Source organism: Archocentrus centrarchus, chromosome 8, assembly GCF_007364275.1.
Source record: "Archocentrus centrarchus isolate MPI-CPG fArcCen1 chromosome 8, fArcCen1, whole genome shotgun sequence".
NCBI lineage: Eukaryota > Metazoa > Chordata > Actinopteri > Cichliformes > Cichlidae > Archocentrus > Archocentrus centrarchus.
The window spans coordinates 24,238,093-24,263,901 of record NC_044353.1 but is presented as its reverse complement, the minus strand read 5'-3'; the positions used below and the strand labels follow the sequence as shown (position 1 = coordinate 24,263,901).

Sequence of the window (25,809 nt, the reverse complement as noted above, 5' to 3'; positions counted from 1 at the left end):
CAGTCTGTGGAGAAGGCAAGCCCGTCAAGATCAACAACCAATCATTGTGTACACAGGGAGGCGCTGCTTCTCCAGACGGGGTGACTAAGCGTTATCCTCAGCCACAGTGGGGTCCAAGGATTGAAACCTTAGCACATTCTACACTCCAACAGGGAACCATAACTGTTGTTATGAGAGGCTTTAAATTTAATACTAAATGGCTTTAGCCAATTTAGCAATAATAATACTAATAATTTAATTATTTTGATGTGTCCCAGGGGACTGAATGAATGAAAACCCAGCACACTTTGTAGTTAAACGCGGCTGCAATAAACCAAAGTGAGAAAAAAAAATAAAAAAAAAATATATATATATATATATATATATATATATATAGAGAGAGAGAGAGAGAGAGAGAGAGATAGTTAGATATATATAATTATATCTAACTGCACGTATTATGTTTGCTTGTGATAAATGCATTTAAATATTTGAATATTTCCATCTGTTTAATAGAAAGCAAAAATACCTGCTATTGACTTTTTTCAGGCACAACACGCAGAAAAAAAAAGGAAAATCCCAGCCGTGAGGTAATTCCATTAAAATTTCAAGTGTTTACACTAAAATCTTCATCCAATAAATGACTGATTGCCTTATGCATGTAAAGAGCTGCACCCACAGACTAAAGACAAATTTGGCTCAAGCTGCCAAAGCAAAGGAGAATGTCTGAATTGATTTGAGGTTATTCTCTTTGAATACATGGTAAAACGTTTTCCTATCAAATAATAGTAAGGTGCTGATGGCCAGATTTGCCAACATATAATTGTTATTTTACAGTGGAGTATATTCTACAGCAGTTTCATACTATAAAGAAATATAGAATGTAAACTACTTTACAGTATAATGCTGTTATGTAAGTGTTTCTGCTGTAACCTCCATAATTACTCTGTTATTACTCAAAAATGCAGCTCTATATCTCCATGAAAGCACAATTTCTTATGCTCAGCAGGGTTTCAATACTATGCATTCAGGATAATTATAGATGCCACCACAGCTTGGAAATTTGACATTGCTCCTATCTATCTATCTGCCAGCTGCATAAGAGTGTATTAGATTTACATACTGTAAACAATTTAAAGAATATGAAAAATGTATTTCACACATATGAATTTTTTCTGCTTTTTGGTCAATTTTTAGACAACACTATGCTTGTTGCCACATGATGATCATGGCATCATGCTTTCTATGATCAGTAAAGCCCCCACCCACGAATCCTCTGCTCCCCTGTGAAATTTTAGTGAAATGATAAAGTGCTGTTTTATTACTGAAGCAGCAAAGAAACAATAAATCCCACAGTTCAGTGAGCATCCACAGACTGCGTATTGCATCAGTGTCATATGACTCTGAGGTTGGGTCTGCTGATGTGACTGACTAAACTAAACCTGTTTGTTAAATCAAAAGCCTAAAAGAAGGGGATTAGCAATGGATATGTTAACAGTTCATAATGTAAGACAGTCATCTAACTAAAAATGCTGATTATGCTATCATAGATAGACTTTCCTTTGCACTGCAACCACAGAGATTTAATTTGAATGAACAAGGTTCCTTTCAGCCAACCGTTAAGACACATTGTTGATCCATCTAATGAAGAAAAAAAAAAAAAAAAGCCCACTACAGCGCATTCCAGCCTGGAAAGCTCAGATTCATCTGGGAATATTCTCCAGTGCTGAGATGGATGTTAGGAAGCAGAAGGTTTTTGAGGTGCTGACAAGGAGCACCAGGCTCAGTGCTTTCCCTCAGATGAAGTTTCAGGGAACAAGCATCTCAGGTTCCTGGAAAAAGTCTCTGTCATAGTTGTTTCATAGTTGCTTTCATCTGCTTCTTTATTAAGACACTCGCCACTAAAGCCGGGTATCGTTGCCTTTCTGCTGTTAAACTGCTAGAAAATGTAATATGGTCCCATTTTAATCTAACAGAGCAAATTACTTGTCTGTATTATGAGAACAAGAAGTTTTTAGATTCAACAGGATCCTCTAGAGACCCAGAGGCAACAAATAAATACATTTATTTCAGTTCTGGAGAAAAGTTTGCAAACTTTTTACTTTAGCAAACGGATTTCTCACATTTCTGAGTGCAGGAAATATGAGTGTGCTTTTTGAAATTTTGTAATACCGTCTCCATGTTTCTCCTCATATATGAGAAATCTGATGCAAGAAACACCTTATTTATAACCAACCTCTGCAATAAGACTTAATTAAATCAGGTCAAATACAGTGATAATCCACAGCAGATAAAAAGTGCACAGCTCTCACAGCTGCTACTGTAAAGTATGTGGCTCAAAGTAAGAAGAGCTATAGCTTCCTCTCAGCCTAACTTTCCACTTCGTTTTGCACCCAGGGGTCTCGCCCCGGCCGGCGTCACAGATAATCATAGGTCAAATCAAGCTCGTTCAGAGACGTGCTCCTAAATTAGGCAAAAGATTGTATTCCCACCACAGGAATGAGTTTATCAGACTTCAGTGGTTCTTTCACGGGTACTTGACTGTTTGAGGACTGTTCAGAGGCCCACCAGGATTTCCTGATTGATATACCATGAAGTCACAGTAATTAATGGTGAAGTTTCCCCTGGGACCAAGGCGGGTTGAAGCTGGGTCAGAAGCAGCAATTAGGAAGAAACGCAGGACCTGTAAGAGCACTCAAAACCCCCTGAAGACCCATCAGTCAGACACAGATAAAAGGGGTGAGTGTAAGGATCGTGTTTAACCAAAAGGAGATCGTCAGGCGCTCCATGAACAGCTTCCTCTGTCTTCAGCCGAGTGGAGAAGCAGAGGAGAGACCATCATTTCGAGTTCCACAGGGAGTGGTTTGCTTGTGTATGGGTGACATGGTTTATATCTTCAAAAGAGACCAAAAACAGTTTACAACCCTGCAGAAACAGTTTACAAGACCAAAGTCTTTTTCATTTGATGAAAAAAGTCTGCCTGCCAGCATTACTGACATCTCACCTCAGACTAAGTTCACTTCTACTAGCAGCGATCACACAAGCAAAAGCAGGGGAAAGGTAAGTTTAACGAGTGAAAGCGCTTTGCACACATTCATTTACAAAAGGATCACATGGTTGCAGAAAATATGTAAGCAGAAAGAGGCTGCGGAAAAACTCAGGCAGACAGGCTTTTGCATTGTAGTCATGTTGTCTGCATTTATGTTCACTTGTATTTGAGATAAGACCAGTAATCTGGCAGACAGCCTTCCCTCCCTCAGTGTGACTCAACAGTTGCTCCCTCTGAGGGCTGCAGGTGTGAGCCGAGACGAGGAAAGTGTTATCAGGGTAGGCAGGTTCAATCAATAAACCAAACAGCTAGAGGTTTTTGTCTATTAATTATCTACCAAAACTGTCCTCAGTCTGTGTCATATTTATGTGCTGAGTTATACAAAAATAAGATGTGTGTTGTATGTCTTTGGGTAATCTGAGGTGGAAACTGATAATGTGTAAAGAGTGTATGTGTAAATGTGATCTAGATAAACAAAGTAAAATTTTTAAACCCCCAGATTATCTGTGTTTAGGCCTATATGGCAGTAGTTGTGTTTAAAAACTGTACACATGGGGGAACCTGTTTCTTTATAAGCATCTCTTTGTTTTGCATGTGGATCTCAGATGAAGCGAGCCTCTTGCTTCCATCTCCCGATGAGAGCTCGGCCACCTGTACAGCGCACACGCAACATACCTCTGCAGCAAACAAGAAAGGAGGTGCATGAATCATTAATTACCGGCAATTAATAATTAATCACACACTAAGGATGCAAATACTAACTACCATGCACTGGCACCTGTAGTACTGGTAAGAAATAACACCCTACAGTCATATGGAGTTATTTTTTTATGAGAGAAGGTTAATTATCCCATAAATGAGTGAAGTTAAATGTTCTACTGGAAGGGTTTTCTTTAAAGCAATACTCTATATGTACAATCTCTACAAAATTTCTATTAATATAAAGCTTGTTCTGAAGAAAATAAATTATGTTAAAAGGTGCATTAAGAATGCATAATTTCCACATTGTTTTTAGTAATCATGGTTAAAAAGGTCTCTGAAAAACTACTTGGACTAACACACTGAGCGGTGCTACCACTAAAATATCTTTCTAAATAATTGCTGGGTGTTTTTTATGGCTCTTGAATGATGATTATATCATGTAGGCAATACAAATTTAAACACAGACTAAGAGCAGACATAATCTCAGCATCTCAAAGCACCTTGCCAATAATAGTTTGTATTTATTTACACCAGCAAACATCATGGATGTCCCTTTTAAATCATGACTCTCATATAATAGAGACACAACGTTATGTCTCTCACTGTCATAATAGCAGTATGGTACCCACACCGATGACAGAAGTATTATTTTTAAATATTTTGTTAAGGGGAAAGACTTCAAACTATATTTTGTAATTTTCTTTAAAGGTGTAATAATCGTTTCTCAGGGAAATTATTTTAATAAAACTATGTGATTGCCTGAGTTTTGAAGTGATGCTACTGACATTCATACCTAAGATATCGTATAAACGCTACTTAAAAATAGATATAATTTTAGGAGACTTTATTTTTTTTTTAGACACACCTTTGATGTAATGTGTTTATAGAGCCAGTTATAAACTAAACGTAGCAGTGACAAACTGCCACTGCACAAACTGTCACTGTATAAACTCAGTGGCCACTATATTAAGTACACAAGTTTAACTATCTAATCAGCCAATCACATAGCAGCAACCCAGCACATTTAGGCATGTAGACATTCAAACTGAGCATCAAAATATGAAGAAAGGTGATTTAAGTGACTTTGAACGTGGCATGGTTGTTGGTGCCAGATGGGCTGGTCTGAGTATTTCAGAACCTGCTTCTCTACTGGGATTTTCCTGCACAATAGTCTCTAGGATTTATGGAAAGTAAACTCAAATAACCACTTCTTAGAACAATGATATGCAAAAGAGCATCTCTGAACACATTGAACCTTGAAGCAGATGGTCTACAGCAACAGGGAGGTCACTCCAGCTAAGAACAACAAAATGAGTCTACAATTCTCACAGGCGCTCCGAAATAGGAAAACAGAAGATTGGAAAATCATTTCCTGGTGTGGTGAGTCTCAATTTCTTCTGTGACATTTGGATGATAAGATTAAGAATTTGGCGTAAACAACATGAAAGCATGGATCCATCCTGTATCAGCATTGATGATGCGAGAGATATTCTCTCTCACTTTGGTTCTTTCAGTATCAACTGAGTATCATTTAAACAGCCCATCTGAGCATTGCTGCTAACCATGCCCATCCCTATGACTGCAGTGTACCCATCTTCTGATGGCTGCCTCCAGCAGGATTACGAGCCACGTCACAAAGCTCAAATCAAATCATCTCATCTTGAACATGACAGTGACGTCACTGTACTCAAATGGCCTACACAGTCACTAGATTTCAATCCAGTAGAGCACCTGTGGGATGTAAACTTTATCACAACTTAATCATTCCATTAATCAAAAACAAACATGCTGAATACTGCATATGAAACCTGAAAGATCAATTGCTTTTCTTCATAGGATTGTCTGATTCATCGTGTAGTAAGGTATTTTTAGTCTGGCAGCATTCTGCTCATCCATCTGCACACACAGATGAGTCTCTGGTGTCTCTGCTCAGCGTCACGATTGCTGAGGTGGCTGCCGGAGTTGAAAGTGATCCAGAATGTGGCTGCTATGATTATCAGTGGCAGCAACAATGAAAGCTGCTTGGCCCAAGCGCTGCTAACATGCAGTGGAAACAGAGTCACAGCAAACAATGGCCTGCTGTGGTCCACCAGCCATGACAAAGTCAACAAGCCATACCAGGAGACTTCTACTGAACATGCTCAGCAGATTTCTGTCTGGAACGTATTCTGGCTCAATAACTCAGCTGAGGTCTCCATTAGAAGTGCAGCCCTTCAATGAAATACATGAAATCCATCTTTATTAGTTTGTTTGCATCATCATAGGCTCCTTCCTTTTTACTGCCAGTGAGATGCCTCCACAGTGGCAAAACAGCAAACTTGTACTTCCCTCCTGAAGCTGTGGTCTGTGGCATGACCATGTCACACACTGTTAGTTTTCCAGAAAGCTGCATGGACTCACAGTGCCTGGGGCCAAACTGGCGCCGTCAACTTCCTGGGCACAGGCAGTGGAGAGCACGCCGGCCGGTTCTATTTATAACCTCTTATTATCCAAATGAAGCTGAAAAGATAAGGCAGCAGCAAGAAAAAGGTTGCAGGTTGTCAGGTTTTCTTTCAGCAAAGTGGCTGCTGCGCTTAACAAGAGGGAAATTCTGCAAATTCTGCACTTTTTTGTGTCGCCTGCCAAGCAGCAGGGAGACACTTAGGGATCACTTTTTCGTCATCCATCAGTTTGTCTGTCCATCATGCTTTCAGTATCTGAGTAACCGTGCAACATATTGACTTCAAACTTGGAAGACAGATACGTACTGAAGAGTAGAACTGCAGAGCACAAGAACAATAACTTACCTCCTCTTATACTGGAGTTATTACCCTAAGCTCAACACTTAATCACTTACTTTCATATACATGAATATGCTTTCTGACAACCCTTTGAGAAGACAGCACGTGTTCTCTGGAACGCTCTTGCCTTTTTTTCTTTCTTTTTTTGTGGTCTTGTCACTACTAGCATGAGATGGTAGTACCAGCAGCCCATTCAGCTTGCACAGGTAGTCTTGCTTCTCCAGGATAGCGCATCCATACATGCAGGTGCAAGGTTTCTCCCAGCACAGTCTCAAGAATGTGGAGGAGACGGACTGTTAGACGAGAAGAGGTGGGTGCCATAAAACTGCATCAATTCAGCAAGAGGCATTTGCATTTTCTCCTAGATTGTGCAAGGAGAAACAGAAGGAGCACTATCAGAGCATTACAGAATGACTTCCTGCAGGCTACTCGTGTGTATTCTGCACTTTAAAGTCATTTTGGGAGGAAAAAAAAGATGGACATTCCTCCTCAGAGGCAGTCTTAACAGGAATTACCATATTGCTCCATAATGAATAGTCAGTGAGTCACTAAACATCCTTCAGCTCAAAAGGAGAGAAAAAACTGCAGTGATTTCTGTGTTTGTAAAACATGCTTATTTTCCCCTATACCACTGTCTGCTCTTAAACAAATTTTTTTTTTTCTTTTGGACTCAAAACATAAAATATAATCCATGCATTCATCCATTTTCCTCCGCCTATCCAATTCATAGAAAAATAAAATCTTTCTAGCAGAAATCCTTAAAGGCTAACTCCCTCAAAAGGTGCGCGGTCCCTTTAAGAGATACCAAAACAAGAACATCCACTTCCTTTATGCTAGTGTGAGAAGGGCTACTGCAAGACTCTTAGTATTGTGAGGTAAATACTAAATATTGAATAAAAGTATTGTTGGGCTTATAAATACATGGTGTCATACATGTGCTCTTAATTTGTAAACCTACTGAATTTACGATAAGCTGATGGCGGGCAGAAAAAGAAGGATGGTAGCACTGGCAGCAGGAGCTGAACAAACTGTGACGTTTAATAAACACTACGAGCGGACGGAGCTGAAGTCAAAGGACTCACAAACCGGGCTAACAAAGCAGCTTAGTCGGGGTGAAAATGCTCAGAGTGCTGAGGCGGAACGGAGTCGTTATTTCACCAAGAATGGGCTGCAGCACAGACTGGGAGAGGACTTCTTCAAGCAGCCTTGCATCAGTTTGGCTAAAGCCTTCCTCGGCAAGGTAAGGCTGCCTCCTCATCTGGATTTAACACGTTTCTTTTAAAATCAAGAGCCATAAAATTTATAGCCAATTTATATCTTAGTAACCGCTTTAGATACTTTTGAATCTGGTGCACTGGAGAGGCAACATCAAGACAGCACTTTCAAAAAGGGAATGATTTAGCAGCTCTTCCCTTATTCCTCTTGATTTGTTTCTTTTTCTAGTTTTATGGTCTTGTCCATACTTGTAACATGAGACCATACCTGCAGACCATTCAGGCTGCACAGGCAGTCTAGCTTCTCCAGGATAGCACCTCCATACATGCAGGTGCAAGGTTTATTGTGTGTCCCAGCACAGTCTCAAGAGTCTTGAGGAGAGGGACTGTTACATGAGGTGTGTGTTGTAGAACTGCAGCAATCCAGCAGCAGGCCTTGTATTTGCTCCTTTGCGTGACGAGGAACACTGTCCGAGCGTTACAGAATGACCAGCTGCAGGCTACTCGTGTATGTTTCTGAGCAACCTGTCAGAAATAGACTCCATGAGGGTGGAAACCGACTTAATTCAGTGGCAGCTGTGAGCAGAACTGACAGATCCGCCACTGGCACCCTGTTCTCTGAGTTTACAGTGAGCACATGTTACAGAAATGTAATAGTCTTGGGACACCGCGGTGAACAATGTGCTGCCTGCAACATCATCCAGCATGCGGGTCAGTGGTGATCTGGGGAGGCATATCCTTGCAGGGTCCCAGAAATCCTCAGACCCTTCATTGTAAACCTCGTGAAAATATACCCATACCAAGTTTTTGAAGCAAATACAATATTTGACTTTGCTGGATTAAATCAGAGATACTTATCAGTTTACCTTGTGTATACACACACACACACACACACACACACTCTTTTGTCAAAATTAAACCAGGACATTTTTTGTGGGTTTGTCATTGGTTTTTGTTCTGTAGCAAATAGCTTTCAGCTAATTGAAAAGTCCATGTATTGTAATGTAGTTACAATCATAATAGACGAAAAGAATCTCTGTCCCTTGTCCCTGCAGGTGCTGGTCCGCAGGTGTGCAGATGGTACGGAGCTGCGAGGGAAAATAGTGGAAGCTGAAGCTTACCTTGGAGGGGAGGACAAGGCCTCGCACTCAGCGGGAGGAAAACGCACTGAGAGGAACACAGCCATGTTTATGAAACCTGGCACAATCTATGTGTATCCAATCTATGGCATCTACCTTTGTATGAACGTGTCCAGTGAAGGTAAAAGCTTTACCCACCAAAGGGGCAATATATTTTGTATATTGTCATAAATTTTGTGTACATATTCATATTATTCTTAAAACAGATGCCAAAAAGCATGTTTTGGTCTTTGTTTCTTAAATATTACAACATTAAACAGCAGTTCATGTTTTCTGTAGTTAATGTGTAAAGGGCAAAAGGAAGGAGACAGAGTGGAGGCTTGCTGACTGATGCATATTGTGTGCTGTGTTGCTAAGGGGAGGGCGCTGCTGTATTGCTACGCTCACTCGAGCCCCTGCAGGGTCAGCCCGTCATGAGGCAGCTGAGGGCAGCCAGACGCAAAGAGGGAGCCCGTCAACTGAAGGACAAAGAGCTCTGCAACGGGCCTTCAAAGCTCTGCCAGGCTCTAAATATACCCCGATGTTTCGACCGTCGAGACTTAGCCTCAGACCCAGAAGTGTGGCTGGAGAGCGATCCCGACACAAGTCCAGCAAAATCCCAAGATATAATATCAGCACCGCGCATTGGAATAGAGTCCCACGGGGAATGGGCTAAGAAACCGTGGCGGTTTTATCTACGTGGGCACCCCTGTGTTAGTGTTGTGAATAAAGAGGCAGAGAGACAGCCTCAGTCTGGAAATGTCATGAACGATTTAAGTCCCCAAGCCGTGAAGCCTGATACAGGGCAGGACAATGTCAAAAGGACTCAACAGGAAAATTCCTGAAACTACTCTGCCATCTGTTCTCTTTATGGAGTTTAAACACTGAAGACGAATAAAAACTTTACAGATACATGTTTGTTTTGCTGAGATATGTCTCACAGACTTTAATTTTCTTTTTCTTTTTTTTAAATTATCCAATTTTTTGAATTTTGCTGTTCGGTTGCACTGGAGAGTCTAGAATCAAGTTTCATATCTTGTGTTTTTCTCAACCATTTAGTAGTAAGCTGCAGTTTAACACACTGTGTTCCAGGTAGCAGTGCAAAGTTGTACTGGAAAGCCGATTGAGACAATACTGAAGAACTAGACTCAGTTTATTAGTGACTGTTTTTAAATTTAAAAAAAAAAAAAAAAAGTTAGAAAATCTGCCTTTACACAGTGACTTTGGTTTGGTTTCATGTGTGATTTTTAATAAACATTCACACTTGGGAAATTTCCATCTCAGTGATTTCACAGATGTTTGGACCGATCTGTTTCCCTGAGAGCAGAAACAGTCTGTCTGATGTTTAGACTCTTCCTTTTTTCTTCCCCCCATCAGGGATTCCTAAGGAGAGGTAGCTGAAGGTCTGGAATGATCATTACTCACTGTGCCCCTCTGAGGCCAGCACAGATGATCTAACACATCTGGGGCACGGGAAGATGAAGTGAAACCTCCACTACACATTCCCATATTCACAAGGAAGCCTTAAGGCATGCCTGATTATGTACAAAATAATTTATTACTGTAAACAAACATTTGACTCATGAAGGGAAAACATCTCGCACACATTTTTTGCAGTTATGGGATTTTGTTTTAAAATGTCTTTGACCACTTAGCTGTGAGCCCAGCAGGCCATTATCCGCTGTCAAACTGACATTTTCCAGTTGGAGAGTGCTGAAGCAGTCTCTGTGCTGCTACTCCATGGGTGACTGAAAGATTGAAATAATTGGATCTTCATGGTTGGTCACCACAAGGACACTGCGGAACTTGTCAAACAGCGTCTTTAACTGCGAGCGCCTCATGTTCTCATTGTACATAATCTCTTCCAGGTGGTGATGTCCTCGGAAATAGTGCAGCAGCCTGGAAGCAGTCAACATAACAAGGGAAAGAGTTTCATTGACTGATCAACAGTGTTAATCAACCATGATACTGAATTTCTGCACCTCTGATGGAAGCGGTGCTGCTACTGTGCAGGTAGCACCGCTGGAATTCCAACTACCAGACTGATAAGCTCTCCAGACATTTTTGATTTCCAGCTAACAGCTGGTAAATTAACTCTTCAGCCAATGTTTTCCAATTTCACAATATTCTGTATGTAGATTTTTCCAAACAACAACACAAATCCTTTTCTATCCCCTGAAAGACAAAGCATTTATAGTGGGGTGCTCAAGATATCAATACCGCCTGTTGAGCTGTCACAGATTAAAAGGCAGCTGCACCAGATTTATTACATGTCACGCTTTGCAAGACTGGTCTAATGTGGTCACGAGGCTGTGCAATAACAATAGTTTGGTAAATCCAAAGCAAATCACAGCATCATTTTGAAACAGATAAATGCATAAAGAAAAGGCACGCCATCAGTTCCTGTCATCCATCTGCACCGATCTCATGTTTTGAAAATTAAACAGAATAATAGCAACCTTAAAACCACTTATAATAAAAGCAGACTGTGCTCCTGTTGGCAGTTACAGGTGGACTTAATCACCTGGCAAACATCCTCAGATCCTCTGGATTTTGTGCAGCGGGGATGTTAAGAATAAACTGCCTCTCGTGCTCTGACAGGCTGGCGAGCAGCGTCTCTGTCATCCTCTTGTTGAGCGGGGAGTCTCCACCAGGTAGCAGCTCTGCACTGGAGTTGTCCATACTGGGACTGGTTAGGGTCATGTCATCACTACTGGCTAAACACAAGAAGAAGATGGTCACCAATTTTTTAGTAACATGTTACATCTATAAGAGCAGACGGAGGACATACTTGGTGAGCCAAAACTAAGCGCGCTAGGGGTACTGAGACTGCGACCTCCTACTCGGGCAGACAGTGGAGCGTCTTCATCCCTCAGCCCTGGCTCATCCTCGCTGGGTGGTACTAACAAGCACACGTAAGTGTGCAGCTGGATCAGCAGGCGGCGCTGCAGCATCCAAACCACCATCTGGATCAACTGGGCCTGGTTAATCAGCAAAGCAGCAAACTGCATTAGGATAAATTGAAACAAGGGAATCTAAAAATGCTCATATAACCAGGTCAAATATGTTTTAAAACTAGAGCCACAAGAAAGAGACTGATCCCATTCTCATGAAAAATGGAGGACGCAGACACTAGAGATGATGTCCCTTTGCCATTTATAATTCATTGGGAACAGCTCTGCCAAAACAAAATGGAAAATACCAGAAGGTCCACCTCTTACAATACTGTCTTAAGGATTATAACTTTTGTTTCAGTTTATTACTAAAAACAGATATGCATCAGATTAGTTCATTAAAAATACAAAAAGGATGAAAATAAATTTAAAAAATATAGGGATTGGCACATTTTCACTGGCATTTTAATATTATTTCTCTTTATAAATGTTTCATACATATATTCCACATACAATAAGCCTACCTCCTGTGCGGGAGCTTCCAGGGGGTTTCTAAACTCAGCCAGTGAGACAGGCAGTGAGAATTTGGCTAACATAGAGGGCAGATCATGACCAGGAAACTGCTGTGCAAACACCTCAGCCAACGGTGAATATCTATTCAGAGAGAAGAGAACATGTTATTTGACAACAGAGCTTTTCCAGTCACAATAACATCTTTTAAATTTAATTCTAAACAATGTCGCAAGTCACATCAGAAACCATATCTGCATGAGGCAATGGCATGGATCAGACACTCACAGGCAGATGTTGGCATGTGGAGACAGCATGTAGACATTATTCTCACACAGTGGGTAGATGATAATTGCCTTGCCCCAATAAACCAAATGAGCAGCAATCTGAAAGATCTTTATGAGGAAAAAAATTGTCAATTAATCTCTAGGATGCCAAATAAAAGGATCTAAATGAGCAAACAACATATGCTACACATGAAGGTTTTCTTAGATTTACATTACACATATTCTCCACTAGATGGCAATAACCACCATCTGGCTAAACAACATCTAATGGCATAATTTTTAAAGTATGTATGTATATAAAGTATGCTATTCAAGTGCCACATACTGCTAAATTAGATCTTTGTGTATTAAACACAAGTACAGCATTTTTTTTTTTTTTTTTTTTTTTTTTTAGAATTATAAAATCTAATCACCCAACATAGTCAGAGAATGACATCTGACATTTTAAAATGTAAATCTGGTGCAGGTAGCGTGACTGTCCTGTACCTGAAGTAAGGCCAGGTCAGCATCTTGCGCCAGCTGCTGCAGGTTTTTTACCGCTGAGCAGGTTTTTATCAGGCGGACAAGTGCGGGGGAGCAGTCCAGGGGAAGCTGGCTGAGGAGTGTCTTTTCATTTTCCAGCAGCAACAGAGCATGATAGGGTCTGCAGGATGAAACATACAATACAGCCTCTGAATGAACACAATCTCTTTATCAGAGATCAGGACAGAAGCCAGAAGGAAGAGAGTCTGTAAAAGTGAACGGTCTATACATACATCCATATGCAAAGAGACCAAGGCGGAAATAAACTGACATTTACATTAGATACGGAGACATATCTATACCATACCAGACCTATTAAACTGCTAGTTAATGCAAATATCCAATCAGCTAATCACATGGCAGCAAATCAGTGCATTTAGGCATGTAAACATGGTCAAGATGGTCAAACAGCATCAGAATGAGGAGGGAAGATGGTTTAAGTGACTCTGAATGTAGTATGGTTGTTAGTGACAGACAGGCTGGTCTGAGTATTTCAGAAACTGCTGATCTACTAGGATTTTCCCACACAACCATCTTCAGGGTTTACAGAGAAAAAAAGAAAATATCCAGTGAGCAGCAGTTCTCTGGGTGAGAATGCCTTGTTGGTGCCAGAGGAGAATGGGCAGTCTGCTGCCAGCTGATAGCAAGACAACAGTAATTCAAATAACTCATTACAACCAAGGTTTGCAAAAGAGCATCTCTGAATGCACAACAAAACTAAACCTTGGAGTAGACGGTCTGCAGAAGACCACGCTAGGTGCCACTCCTGTCAGATACAAACAGGAAACTGAGGCTACAGTTTGCACAGGCTCACCAAAACAGAAGAGTGCAAAAATGTCATCTGGTCTGATGAGTCTCAAATTCTGGTGTGACATTCAGCTGGTAGAGTCAGAATTTGGTGTAAACAACATGAATGCATGGCTCCATCCTTCCTTGTATTAACAGTTCAGGGAAGTGGTGGTGATATAATGGTGTGGACAGTATTTTCTTGGCACACTTTGGGTCCCTAAGTACCAAGTGAGCATCATTTAAATTCCACAGCCTTCCTGATTATTGCTGCTGACCATGTCGATCCCTTTACAAACACAATGTACCCATCTTCTGATGACTGCTTCCAGCAGGACAGCACATCATGCCACAAAGTTCAAATCATCTCAAACATGACTGAGTTCACTGTACTCAAATGGCCTCCACAGTCGCCAGACCTCAATCTAATGGAGTATTTTTGGGATGTGGTGAAACGGGAGATTTGCAATACAGCTGTGCAGGCGACAAATCTGCAGCAACTGTGTGATGGTATCATGTCAAAATAGCTCAGAATCTCTGGGGAATGTTTCCAGTACCTTATTAAATCCTTGACAAAAAGAATTAAGGCAGTTATGAAGGCAAAAGGGGTCCAAACCGGTGCTAGCAAAGTGTACCTAATGAAGCGGCTAATGAATGTGTTGATCAAAACTACAGCAAGTACGCTGAAGTGCCAATAGGTGGCACTGTAGACCAAACAAAATTCTGCATGTTTTGAGTGTTTTATCTAGTAAGTAAATACCTATGCTCACCAAATTACAGCCTAACTGTTTAAGACACAGCACTAATTTGATATAAACTAATTGGAAATTCACCTATTCAGACTAACAGGTAAGCTGACCTGTTTGATCAGTGAGGGATTTTAACAAAGCTGTGCTATTTGGCGAAGACCTAAGCTGACTGGCCAACTTAGTCTAAGTGCGTGTGTGTTTGAATGATTGTTAGGGTCATGAGTTTATCACTTGTGATAAGTCCTGTTTTCAGCAAATCAGCTTGTACACCCACATTCTAGGCTGTCACAAAATAATTGTGTCTGCTGGATGTTCAACCATCTGAGTTAACGCATTACATTATAGTTGAGCACTCAAAGACATTATAAATAGCAGGAAACCACAGAAACTCTAGAAGAAGTTTAATGTAAAAGTGGTTAAAATTGGATATAACAATATCATTTTAAATGTGGCATAAAAAGAAGCCTCAACTTTATGCTTTGAGAAATGGGCTGATGGGTCATTATTTAGCAACACATTTCATCTAGATCAGATATTTGAGCTTTCCCCTTGTGTCATTTACTGCAAACAAGTTCTTTCTAATTAAAGCTAACAAATAAAATGTTGTAACTGATATACCAGAGAGAAAAAGAAAAAAAATTGTAATGTACCTTATAGCCTTAAGGCTGCGCTCTAATGCCTCTGGGGGGATGTGGGTGCCGCCAATCCTGTGGATCTTGTGTGGTAAACAGAAGCTCACCTCCAGCCAGTCATTGATATGAAGTCGCACCACACCAGTTGTACAAAGGCTGAAAAAGCACCAACATCAGGTATTACAACATCATATATTGTGCAAGTTAAGAAAAAAAGAATTCAAATAGATGCGCAATTATGGAATCACACACCTGTCATACGCCTCTTTCAGGTCTCTTGCTAGTTTACATTTTGGAAGAATTTGTCTAAATGGGGACTCGGGGCTTCCATCTGCTGACACCAGGACAAACAGAGCAAATATTATACGTCACAAAAGATGCATGTTTGACTGAGACCGAGCTGCAATTTTGATGTGTGTTCTGATCTTGTATCTCACTCTCGGTCATGGTGGTAATTTCTTCCTGTGCGGCCAGCATGAGTTTGGCCTCTCGGGTCAGGTACTGGCAGCGGCGCTCCTCATGCTGCAGAGCTATAGCAACGCGGCGTGACAGGTTGTGCATGCAGCTGATGACAGACGAGTCAGCATTTGCCTGCAGGCCAAAAAATGAGAGGCAGACACTTTTTAATCGTAATTACACAGAGAAAGAAAAACCCGTTTATTACACTGCATTTACAACACCAGTGCCACAACAACACCAACACAAAGTTTCTTTTGTGGCTCAGTTCACACTCATGTCCAGGCTATTAGTGTTAATTGTCAAACATACTGTATATATTACCCCTAACGTGAGGTAATAATCTTAGCGTGCAACCCAGCAGCAGGGTACACCCTGGACAGTTTGCCTGTCTATAGAAGGGCTGACACAGAGAGAGAGACATTCACAATGTGAGTGTAGCAATTTAGAATCACCCTTTAACCTAATCCCATGTCTTAGACCTGTGGGAGGAAGCTGGAGTACCCGGAGAGAACCCGTGCAAACATGTAAACTCCACACAGAAAGGCCCCGGCCAGATGATGGATTTGAACACAGGACATTCTTGTTGTGAGGCAACAGTGCTAACCACCATGCTCTCTTTGTACAGTCATACTTTAAGTGAATCTATTTGTGTTTAATGTTTTCACTGCTGAATCTGAAGAATTTCCCAACACTTTGGATATAAAGTATATCTTAATGTATCTTATCTTAAATTGAATATATGCAATAAATACACAGAGTTTCTGAAAATCTTCGCTCTGAATGGAGTTTTTCAGAAGCTCCATTTTCAGTGACCTAATGCTGTTTACATGGGAACAAAAGGCTAAAAACTTATAGAAAAAAATTCTCAATTTTCCAAAATACCCATGTACATGTGGACAGAGCTTCATACAGTGGTGAAAGACTTGAAAGCTGTTATTTTTTTAATGGAGATCTCTGTTAAAAAAAAAATACTGTTAATACTGTTTTATTAGAGAAATAGCATGAAAAACATAGATAACCAGCATGAATAAGCATACAGAATACATATGAACAAAATGTAGCAGCATCTTGTTTACACACTGCCATGTGGGCCTGATATTTCTTTCATAGTTTCCACGGTACAACTTTCACGGTTGCTGGGGAGATATTGAAAACATGACTAAGTACTTTTAGCCTCATCTCATGCTGGGTCTTACTGGGAAACGTGACTCAGCATGGGCAGGGATGAGCTGGCCAACATGATTAAGCATAGTTGAATCCTCTCCCCCCTCCCTCTGAGTTCCCATGCACTCACTGATAAAGTATACTGGAATATTATCACCCTCACATACCACTCCCATTCGCAGATTATTAACAACACAAAATCTAAACTTCCCACCCACAGCCAGCTAAATGTAAATGAATAATACCAAGTTTTAAGATTATAATATTAACAGTTTTATGTAGATCAAAGGGTCAGTTATAGACATAAAATTTTACATTAAAATCAAAAGAATCTTTTTTCATACCCTGAGTGCAAACACCACGTTGAACAAGATCATCGTAGGCATTTCTCTCTTAGGTGAAGGATCTATTTTAGAAACCTGCAAAGAAAAACGGCAAATTTTTCATGAGATGCAAAAAACAAATAAGTCTTTATAATAAAATGTTAGTCTACAGTCTGTCATTATGGTCAAAAACCTTATACAGAGATTCACGTAGAGCAACTAACAAGTGACACCATTTTTTAGATTGATTTTTTCTATGACTATGATAACTCAAAGCTCAATAAGGTTATGATAAAATATAGAAATTACTCATTCAAGCTAAATCCCACACCACCATAATAATAATATTACAAGAATTACCTATAATTTTATCTAACTGTGTCTAATATGATTTAAAGTGATCATTTCTATTGTTTATTTATTAGGGAGCCTAATAAATAAACAATAAACACAAAGCACAGCTAGTCTTCCTGGGGTACATATTAAAAATTACATTAGAACATTAGAATTACACTAAAAATCAATAAACACAGACGTGAAACAGTACATATACAATATATATAATAATATATATAATATATCCCACTAATTCTGCTGCACTTCCAATACATGCAGGATTCACAAGATGGGGGAGGAAGAGTGTACGGCCTGATATAATGAGGGAATTTGTTACAATTCTTTTAACACTGAACAAAGCATGCCCTATTTTACACCTGATCCGTGACAGATAAGACAGTAAATGTATCTGAAAACCCAGAAGTGATGTTATCACAAAGAGACTGTAATTGCTCCTGTGAGCACAGTGCCAAGACTGACTCTTAAACCCATCACACTGATGCAAAATCACCTGCAGAGGGCAACGGATGATGGTCCACAGCCACACGCACAGAGAAACTGTCCACAACACTCGTCCGCAGCCTTCTGCAGGATTCTTTGTGTCAGTGTGACGAGGGTCTTTATACAGTAGACCTTCACTGAGTCCTCACTCCACGTTTAGAGCCAAGGCCTGTGTACTTCCTTAATACTAATAGTGACTTAAGTGTGGTTCAGAGTAAGAATAGCTGCCTGGTACAAGATGCATACAAGCGATGGGTGTATTACAGGCAGTAGGTACTTTTTATAATGAACACAACACTTTGCAGAGTTTGACCTTTTTAGTCCCATTTCTACACAGAGATCGCTTCATAATGAAAACCGTGCACACACGGAGCTCTGAAACATCACAGATAAACTTTCAAGTAATTTTGCTTTTTCTCTCTAGCATCAGACCTGTTACATACTATGTTAAAAACCGCTACAAATATGACTCAGATCAGAAGTGTGTTAGATTCATGTATGAATCTTACAATCTGCTGCTCAGTTGTCACTAAATGTATTTTTTTCCCTTTGGCTTGCTAATACCTGCAACCTCACATGGCATGCATAAACACAGGTGGCACAGTAACTTCATTAACATGCAGATCAGTTAGGATCTACCTTTAAACAATATTTTCTATCCTTCTACTCTTCATCCTACAGATCACTTGTTACACACAGATTTCTGATTTATACGGCAGACTTGTTTGCACTTAAAAAAAAAGACTTCTCTGTATAAATCCTGTGCTGCAAATGAGCTATCAGATTTAACCAGAGAATGTCTGACCCAACCTCAGATCTCCCACACAATCGCTGCGGTTTCTAACATAAGAGTTTGCCCTTCTATTACAACATATTGATTCTCCCTCAGCTACCTCCCATTGATCTGAATGCTGTTTCTAGAGAGAAACAATGTATAAATTTTACACTTACGATGTCTCGCGTCTTGAATTGCTCTTGGTAGACTGTGCTGCTCATGAATTAGTGCATAGTTAGCCTAGCACCTGTGAACTCTTAAGTGTTTTTTTTTTTTTTGTTACTGCAGCCTTACACTGAGATGCCTCACTTAGCAAATCTGAACCTATAACTTGCTCTATGACCAGAACAACTTATTTACACCTGCCAGCACTCAAGCTCAAAATTTTTATTGGTCCCTACCTGAATGATGGGAGGATGCTGAAGGAGGGTAGGGTGGCCCACAAATCGAACATTGTCTATCTTCAGTTCAAACTTCTTTCCACACATATCAGATTTGGTGGCCAGGATGGTGGAGAGGATGATGTCAGAGAACCTGAAAGAGGGAAAAACCCCCAATAAGAAAATGTGCAGCGTGAGAAGAGCGGAGACAGAATAGAAACAGCTGAGAGAAGTGAGAAAGTTTAAATTAGCTCAGTTTGCTTAGACTTTTCACATTCCTGTCTACAGGAGAGGTTGCATTAAACATCTGCCTGTAATGTAATTCAACAAGTGTATAATTGAAAAAAAAGAGGAAAAAGGCCTCTTTGCAGAAAAGGTGAAATCGCTTTATGAATGAAGAACGTGAAAGACTCATGCTGGTTTGACTTAAGTAACTCATGCTGCGATCAAAAGGATACAAATTAAAGTGTCAACCTCCAGAAAAAAAAAATTAAACACACCACAGACTTACTCCACCACCACAATTTAAATTGTGTTCTTTAAAGCTGACTCTACATGCTAGAGGTAATATAAACAATACAGATTAAAGCTTCAATGATAGCCTTAAACTGATTTTTTTTTTTTTTTTTAACCCAAGCATTGATTCATTCTCTTACGATGTTTTAAAAGGATTCGGTACTGAGATCAGGGTTGGAGATCCATATATGACACAAAATAGGAAAGAAGGGGATAAAAAGACAGGGGTGATCTAAGCGAAGGAAAGGTGGTTTAGAATGATTTCGTCTTACCCTGCTACCAACTGTTCGTCAGTTAGTGGAGATTGTTCTCTGAAATGGGGATTGGGCCACAAAAAAGAAGGAAAAAAAAAAACAAACAAACAAAGGGGAAAATGCAACACACAGTTGGGCTAAATGCATAAAAATGGACATCAAAACAAGCCGAACAAATATGTGACAATGTGATGTGAAAATGCTGGTCTGATTAAGTTCTAATGCAGGCAATGCTGGTTTGTGAGCTTCTATGTCAGCCACAATTGGTTTTAAAGCAACTACGTTTGTAATAAAATATAAAGATACAATAAGGCAAGTCTAAATGAGTTCATGATTCTGTAAACCAGGGCTCTTCAACTCCAGGCCTCAAGAGCCCCTGTCCTGCAGGTTTTAGATGTGTCTCTACTTCAACACACCTGAGTCAATTATAGAAGTCATTAGCAGGACTCTGGAGAGCTTGACTGCATACTGAGGAGGTAATTCAGCCATTTGATTCAGGTGAGTTGGATCAGGGACACATCTAAAACCTGCAGGACAGGGGCTCTCGAGGCCTGGAGTTGAAGAGCCCTGCTGTAAACCTTTTCCAGCCACTTAAATACTGAAAGCCACTTTGCACTGGTCTTGTAGAGCAATTACTGCATGGCTTCAAATAATTTTAAACGCTGCTGCTGTACTTCAAAAATGTCAGTTTTATATCTAAAACCCTGCCAGATCCTGTGATGCGTGCCGATAATTATTTTCCACTCTATTTCTTTTATTTTGTCTCTCATGTACATCACACGGCAGGACATATTCACAAACAAAATGGAAAATGTCACTATTTATTTTCCTATTTTTGCTCTGCTAAACTGGCCTGGGAAATTCCTACACTACCTGCCCATATCTATAGCATATTACATGTTTAAATGTGACCCACTGTTGGCACTGGTTACATCATAAAAACCAAATGAAAGCCACTTTTATATAATTTAAAGGCAATGTTGATGTTGTTGTAACAACACGCTTTTATGAATAACAGTAACAATTACAGATGCATTAATCAGCTATTGACCCCTCTGTGAACCAGTCGTACTCTTTTATTTTTTAAACCAAGTCCTTCAACTACATTCACATTTAGCTTTTAAAAAGCCTGTGATTACATAATAACTACCTTGATGCAACATTACTAACACAGAATTCAAAATAGAAAGCATCTAAAGTGGCAGTTTAGGGTATTACATACACTCACTGACCACTATACTAGATACGCCTGTTCACCTGCTTGTTAATGCAAATATCTAATCCGCTAATCACACAGCGGCAACTCAATGCATTTATGCATGTAGACAACATGCTGAAGCTCAAACTGATCATCAGAATGGGGAAGAAAGATGATTTCACTTTAACTATTGCATAGTTGTTGGTGCCAAATGGACTAGTTTGAGTATTTCAGAAACTGCTGATCTACTGGGATTTTCCTGAAAAACCATCTCAAGCATTTACAGTGAATGTTCTGAAAAAGAGAAAATATCCAGTGAGTGGCAGTTTTCTGGGTGAGAATGACTTGTTGATGCCAGAGGTCAAAGGAGAATAGCCAGGCTGCTTTGGAGCTGATTATAGCCACAGCACACAGGAAAGCATCTCTGAATGCACAGCATATCTAACCGTGAAGCAGATGGGCTACAGCAGCAGAAAACACACCAGGTGCCACTCCCGTCAGATAAGAACAGGAAACTGAGGCTACCAAATGGAGTCAATCCCGATATTAGCAAGGTGCACCTAATACAGTGGCCAGTGAGTATATTTATTTTACCAGCTAGGAAAAGTGTGCCTATTCAAAGAGCAGCGTGGGCTTTGACAAATATTAGGCACATGGTGAGGTGAAAGCCTTTCATTTTAAACGATTACATTTTTATTTTAAAGTGTATTCATGCTCATCCACATGATTAATTTAAACCAGTGGTTCTCAAATTTTCCTGGCATGTTTACAGCCCTATCCTTAAGTAAATAAAAGTTAAATTGTATTTAAATAAATGTTCATATGACAGAAAGAGAAAACTCTTGCTTGTTCAGTTTCCCTAAAAAAAAAAAAAAAGCCCAAACATTTTAAATCATCTTATTTTAACTGCATATTTTTCCCTGGTAATCCATGCCCACCGTTTGAGAACCACTAATTTAAACCGTGTGCCAGCATCTCTAATACTGCTGAAAAATAAAGTGTTTCTGGATGGAGGAAAAAAAAAAAATACATAGGGAAGGAAAATATAATGAGCGTAAGAAGCTCATTTGGATCTCAGAATGAAATTCAGTTTAATAATACATTAAAAAGTATATGAAAATTAGAAAAATACCTTGAATCACCATCCTGATCATCAAGACCATCCCCAGCTGTGTTCAGCACATATGGATTCCGCTGTTTTGCTTTTGGACAGATATCAGTGAGAGTTAATCATTATAAAAAAATATATATATTAGTTTCACAACAACATCAAGAACCACTATTAATACAATATCCTATTGATTTCAACTCACTCATCATGAAAAGCGTGTTAGCGAAGTGCATGCTTGATGTGCTTTTACTACATACAGCCATTCATGCCCCTATTCCTGGTAAAGGTCTCTCAGGGCCAGTGTTGTGCCAAAAAGTCACTGCTGTAAATGACTTGATGGCCTATAATCTGTGAAATATGCCTCAAAAATACAGTAACCTGAGTGTGTCCAAACATCTGATGGGTATATCTCTATCTGAAGTGATCAACTCATTTTGAGCCAGAAAGCACTTTCCTATCACAAGGTAGAAGCTGCAATGTGTTTTTGGCAACAAAATTGTTAAATATTCTATATTTATCCTGATAAAAAGTCCAGCTGACATTAAAAATGCATTTTCCATGAGTTATCTTGCCAAGTGGGCAGCTACTGTATAAATATACCAGAACACTTTTATAGAGATATTTTAATTAGCCAAAAAACTGGATTGATTATAAAGTAGAACACAGAGCAGCTGTAATAACGCTGATTCAAAAAGATATTTGCAAAACAGGTCATTTATTTTATATATCAGTATAACCACTTTGTATATTCTATTAACTAACATCCTATTTACCAATATATAAAACATTGGCAATCACTTTTTGGCACAACATCAGCAACACGGGCTATTTGTGACCAAATCCACATTCAATTTTTCAGCCTTTTGCATTTTCATATACTTACCTACATCTGCCATACCAAGCACCAGCACTTCATTCACTCACTATCAGTTTGTAACTGCTTTTTCAGCACATACTGTTATTTGAAATTCAGCAACTGTGACTGCTTTTTGTCTATCCTTCAACGTGTGAACAAAAGTCAAAAGGGCCAGCAAAACTGGCGTGAATAAATAAATAAAATTACATCAAATTAATTAACATGTATCAAAGGTACCAACTACAGTCTGATAATGTCAGAATGAAAGAAAGACCTGACACTCACTGAAACGACATAAACTTTGGCCTTAAAGACGATAACCATAACACAGTGGGGCTGCTGCATTGTATTGAATCATCCTGCTGTTTTATTATCGCCTGTGAATGTATAATTACGGGGAAGTGACAGGGGATTTGTGTGTAGGTAAATCTTTATGTTTCTGCTCAATGCTAATGATACGCCTACCTGACACAGATGATGGACAATCAGGGACTCTTTGGTAAGGATATCGGAAAAGGAGTTTGTTCCCTCGGCTGCCAGAGCTAACCAGTATGACGCTAATGGGGCTGGTTTTGTCGCCGCTTTTGTGTGCGCCACTTTGGGACTGACTGTAAAAGGACTTTCGGTCATCTGGTTGACGGGCTGACGGGTTTAGCATCATGTTAGCATTCTAGCTAACTCCTAAATTAGCTTCGACCACGCAGGCAGATTTAGCCTTTCACTTCACTTCAAGCTGCTGTAAACGTCAGTGTTTGCCATATACACACACACTGACCTAAGACAAATTACAGCCTGACTAAAGTTAAATCTGAGGCCTGGCTATCACGCCCTACCGCACATCCATCCACCACTGTAGGGATTGTTTTGTGTCACCTTGAAAAACGCTCGACTGAAACAAAGAGGATGGCTATGAAATCCGTCCGTTCCTATTGTATCTATCTACTTTGTACTGTATCTACTTTGTACTGTACTCTGTACTGTTTGTTAACACTGACCTATGAAAAAAGGCACCTAACTCACCAGTGTTGTGTCTACGCGTGACAGATAACAGATAACCTAAAAACAAAGCCATTATTAGAAAAAATCATACTGTGAATCTTTTGAAAACATGATTTAAAGGATTCATATGCAAGGTTATCATATCCCAAGAAAGTAAACATTGTTCAAAGAGGATGTTTGTGTGGTACATGTTACCAGTGCTGAGAGGTTTGAAATTTTGGTGTATCCAGCTTACAAAATAAACCCACACAAATGGCTGTGAAGGACAAATATACAATACTTTATTTGTATCCAGTTCTTCCAACTTCCTATGACCTTAAGTTGAGGCTAAGGTTTGTTTTCATTTTTCTTTTTCTTCCTTTTTTTATGTCTTATACAGTTGCATAACCATGTATTCTTTCTGTTGCAACAGCTGTTTAAACTACTACAACTTCTGCTGTGGTTCAGGAGTGATTGATTTATATTTTAATAAAACAAATCCAATCAAAATGTGGACTATTGGCCCAGTATATTGTGACCTTAACTGCTCAAGACAAGTACCTTCAATGTCTGTATCTGCTAGATAATACATTTGGGCAACTGTTGGAGCTTTATATCCCCTGCAACCCTCAATAAGCAAAAGAAGATGGATGGATGGCCCTCACTTTATTCTCTGTTTCAAATATCACTCTAGTATGAGACCTTTGTTTATTCAGTGCACTTGCATGCATTGAAAGCTGCACTATAATCTACTATGGCAAGCATTCCTGAAGTCAAGAGTGCTGTGGCACACTTAAAAATCAGAAAATACCATGGGGCTACCAATCTTAAATCTTCATTTGAATCAAATAAGTAACCTAGTCCGTTGAAATACACACACACACACACACACACACACACACACACATACATATATATATATATATATATATATATATGCACACATATGTGTGTATGTGTGTATACACACACAGACACACCCATATTTGCCCAGCTATACCTATATCCATAGTGTAAATATATGTAAGTAATGTAGCAGTATTTTAATTAGATTTCAATAGTATAATGACATATGGGAAGAAGCTGTCTTTAAATCTACGGCATACTGCAGAAATAAAGCACATTTTAATAATAGTGAATATGTAAAAAAAAAAAAAATACTAACAGGATAAGCCTGAATGGTTTATTTTCAAAACTTTTCAGTCATCAAATACTAAAAGTCACGAGCACCCAGTGTGTATCAGTTCCACAACTTTCAGCCACCGCCCTTATGATATGTGATGTGATGCACTGTTATCAATAATTTCAGAAAACCACTCCCGTTTATATCAAACTCCACATTTTAAAGAAACCAGAATAACCGTTCTCCCTCGCAAAGATAAGGCATGCAATATTGTAAATAACTTACAGCAAATACACATTTTTGCTGACTCTTAAGACGAGTCATGTGAAATTAAGTGCGTACGCACCTTAATCTCACATTTGAGGCAGCAAAATCACATCACCCTGTCACTTTTTCAAATGATGCTACCACAACAAGTTGTAGCCAATCCAATGAATGCAACAGCTTCAAATCAGAAACATTTCGTGAACAGGAAGACTGCTGCACATCATTTTGTTGTAAATGTGAACTGACACTTTAGAAACTCAGTGGTACCATCTGCCCAGGGTGGAGAAGAACTTCTGCCAGACATCTTGCACTTCAGTGGAGAAAACTTAGTACTCACAAATAAAGA

General features: G+C 39.6%; 2 protein-coding genes across 5 annotated transcripts; one reads left to right on the top strand and one right to left on the bottom strand.

Moving 5' to 3' along the window:
* Positions 1-7,333: 7,333 nt before the first annotated feature.
* Positions 7,334-10,202, top strand: mpg (N-methylpurine DNA glycosylase). Its single transcript, XM_030736231.1, has 3 exons — positions 7,334-7,750; positions 8,780-8,984; positions 9,221-10,202. Exons 1-3 carry the CDS (start codon positions 7,487-7,489, stop codon positions 9,685-9,687), a joined length of 936 nt encoding a protein of 311 aa, XP_030592091.1. The 5' UTR covers positions 7,334-7,486; the 3' UTR covers positions 9,688-10,202.
* Positions 10,203-10,381: 179 nt separating this feature from the next.
* nprl3 (NPR3-like, GATOR1 complex subunit) lies at positions 10,382-23,974 on the bottom strand. 4 transcript variants are annotated; one of them, XM_030736227.1, is made up of 14 exons: positions 23,561-23,974; positions 22,261-22,330; positions 19,949-19,987; positions 19,182-19,314; positions 17,190-17,264; positions 15,660-15,813; positions 15,475-15,556; positions 15,241-15,378; positions 13,020-13,176; positions 12,535-12,641; positions 12,261-12,390; positions 11,634-11,823; positions 11,367-11,559; positions 10,382-10,741 (listed from the first exon to the last, which is right to left on the bottom strand). In XM_030736227.1, the coding sequence occupies exons 1-14, from the start codon at positions 23,754-23,756 to the stop codon at positions 10,576-10,578; spliced, it is 1,830 nt and encodes a 609-aa protein (XP_030592087.1). In that variant the 5' UTR covers positions 23,757-23,974; the 3' UTR covers positions 10,382-10,575. The 4 variants fall into 4 exon arrangements, with proteins under 4 accessions (XP_030592087.1, XP_030592088.1, XP_030592089.1 ...); XM_030736228.1 differs by having other exon boundaries at positions 15,475-15,553; XM_030736229.1 differs by lacking the exon at positions 19,949-19,987.
* Positions 23,975-25,809: the final 1,835 nt, after the last annotated feature.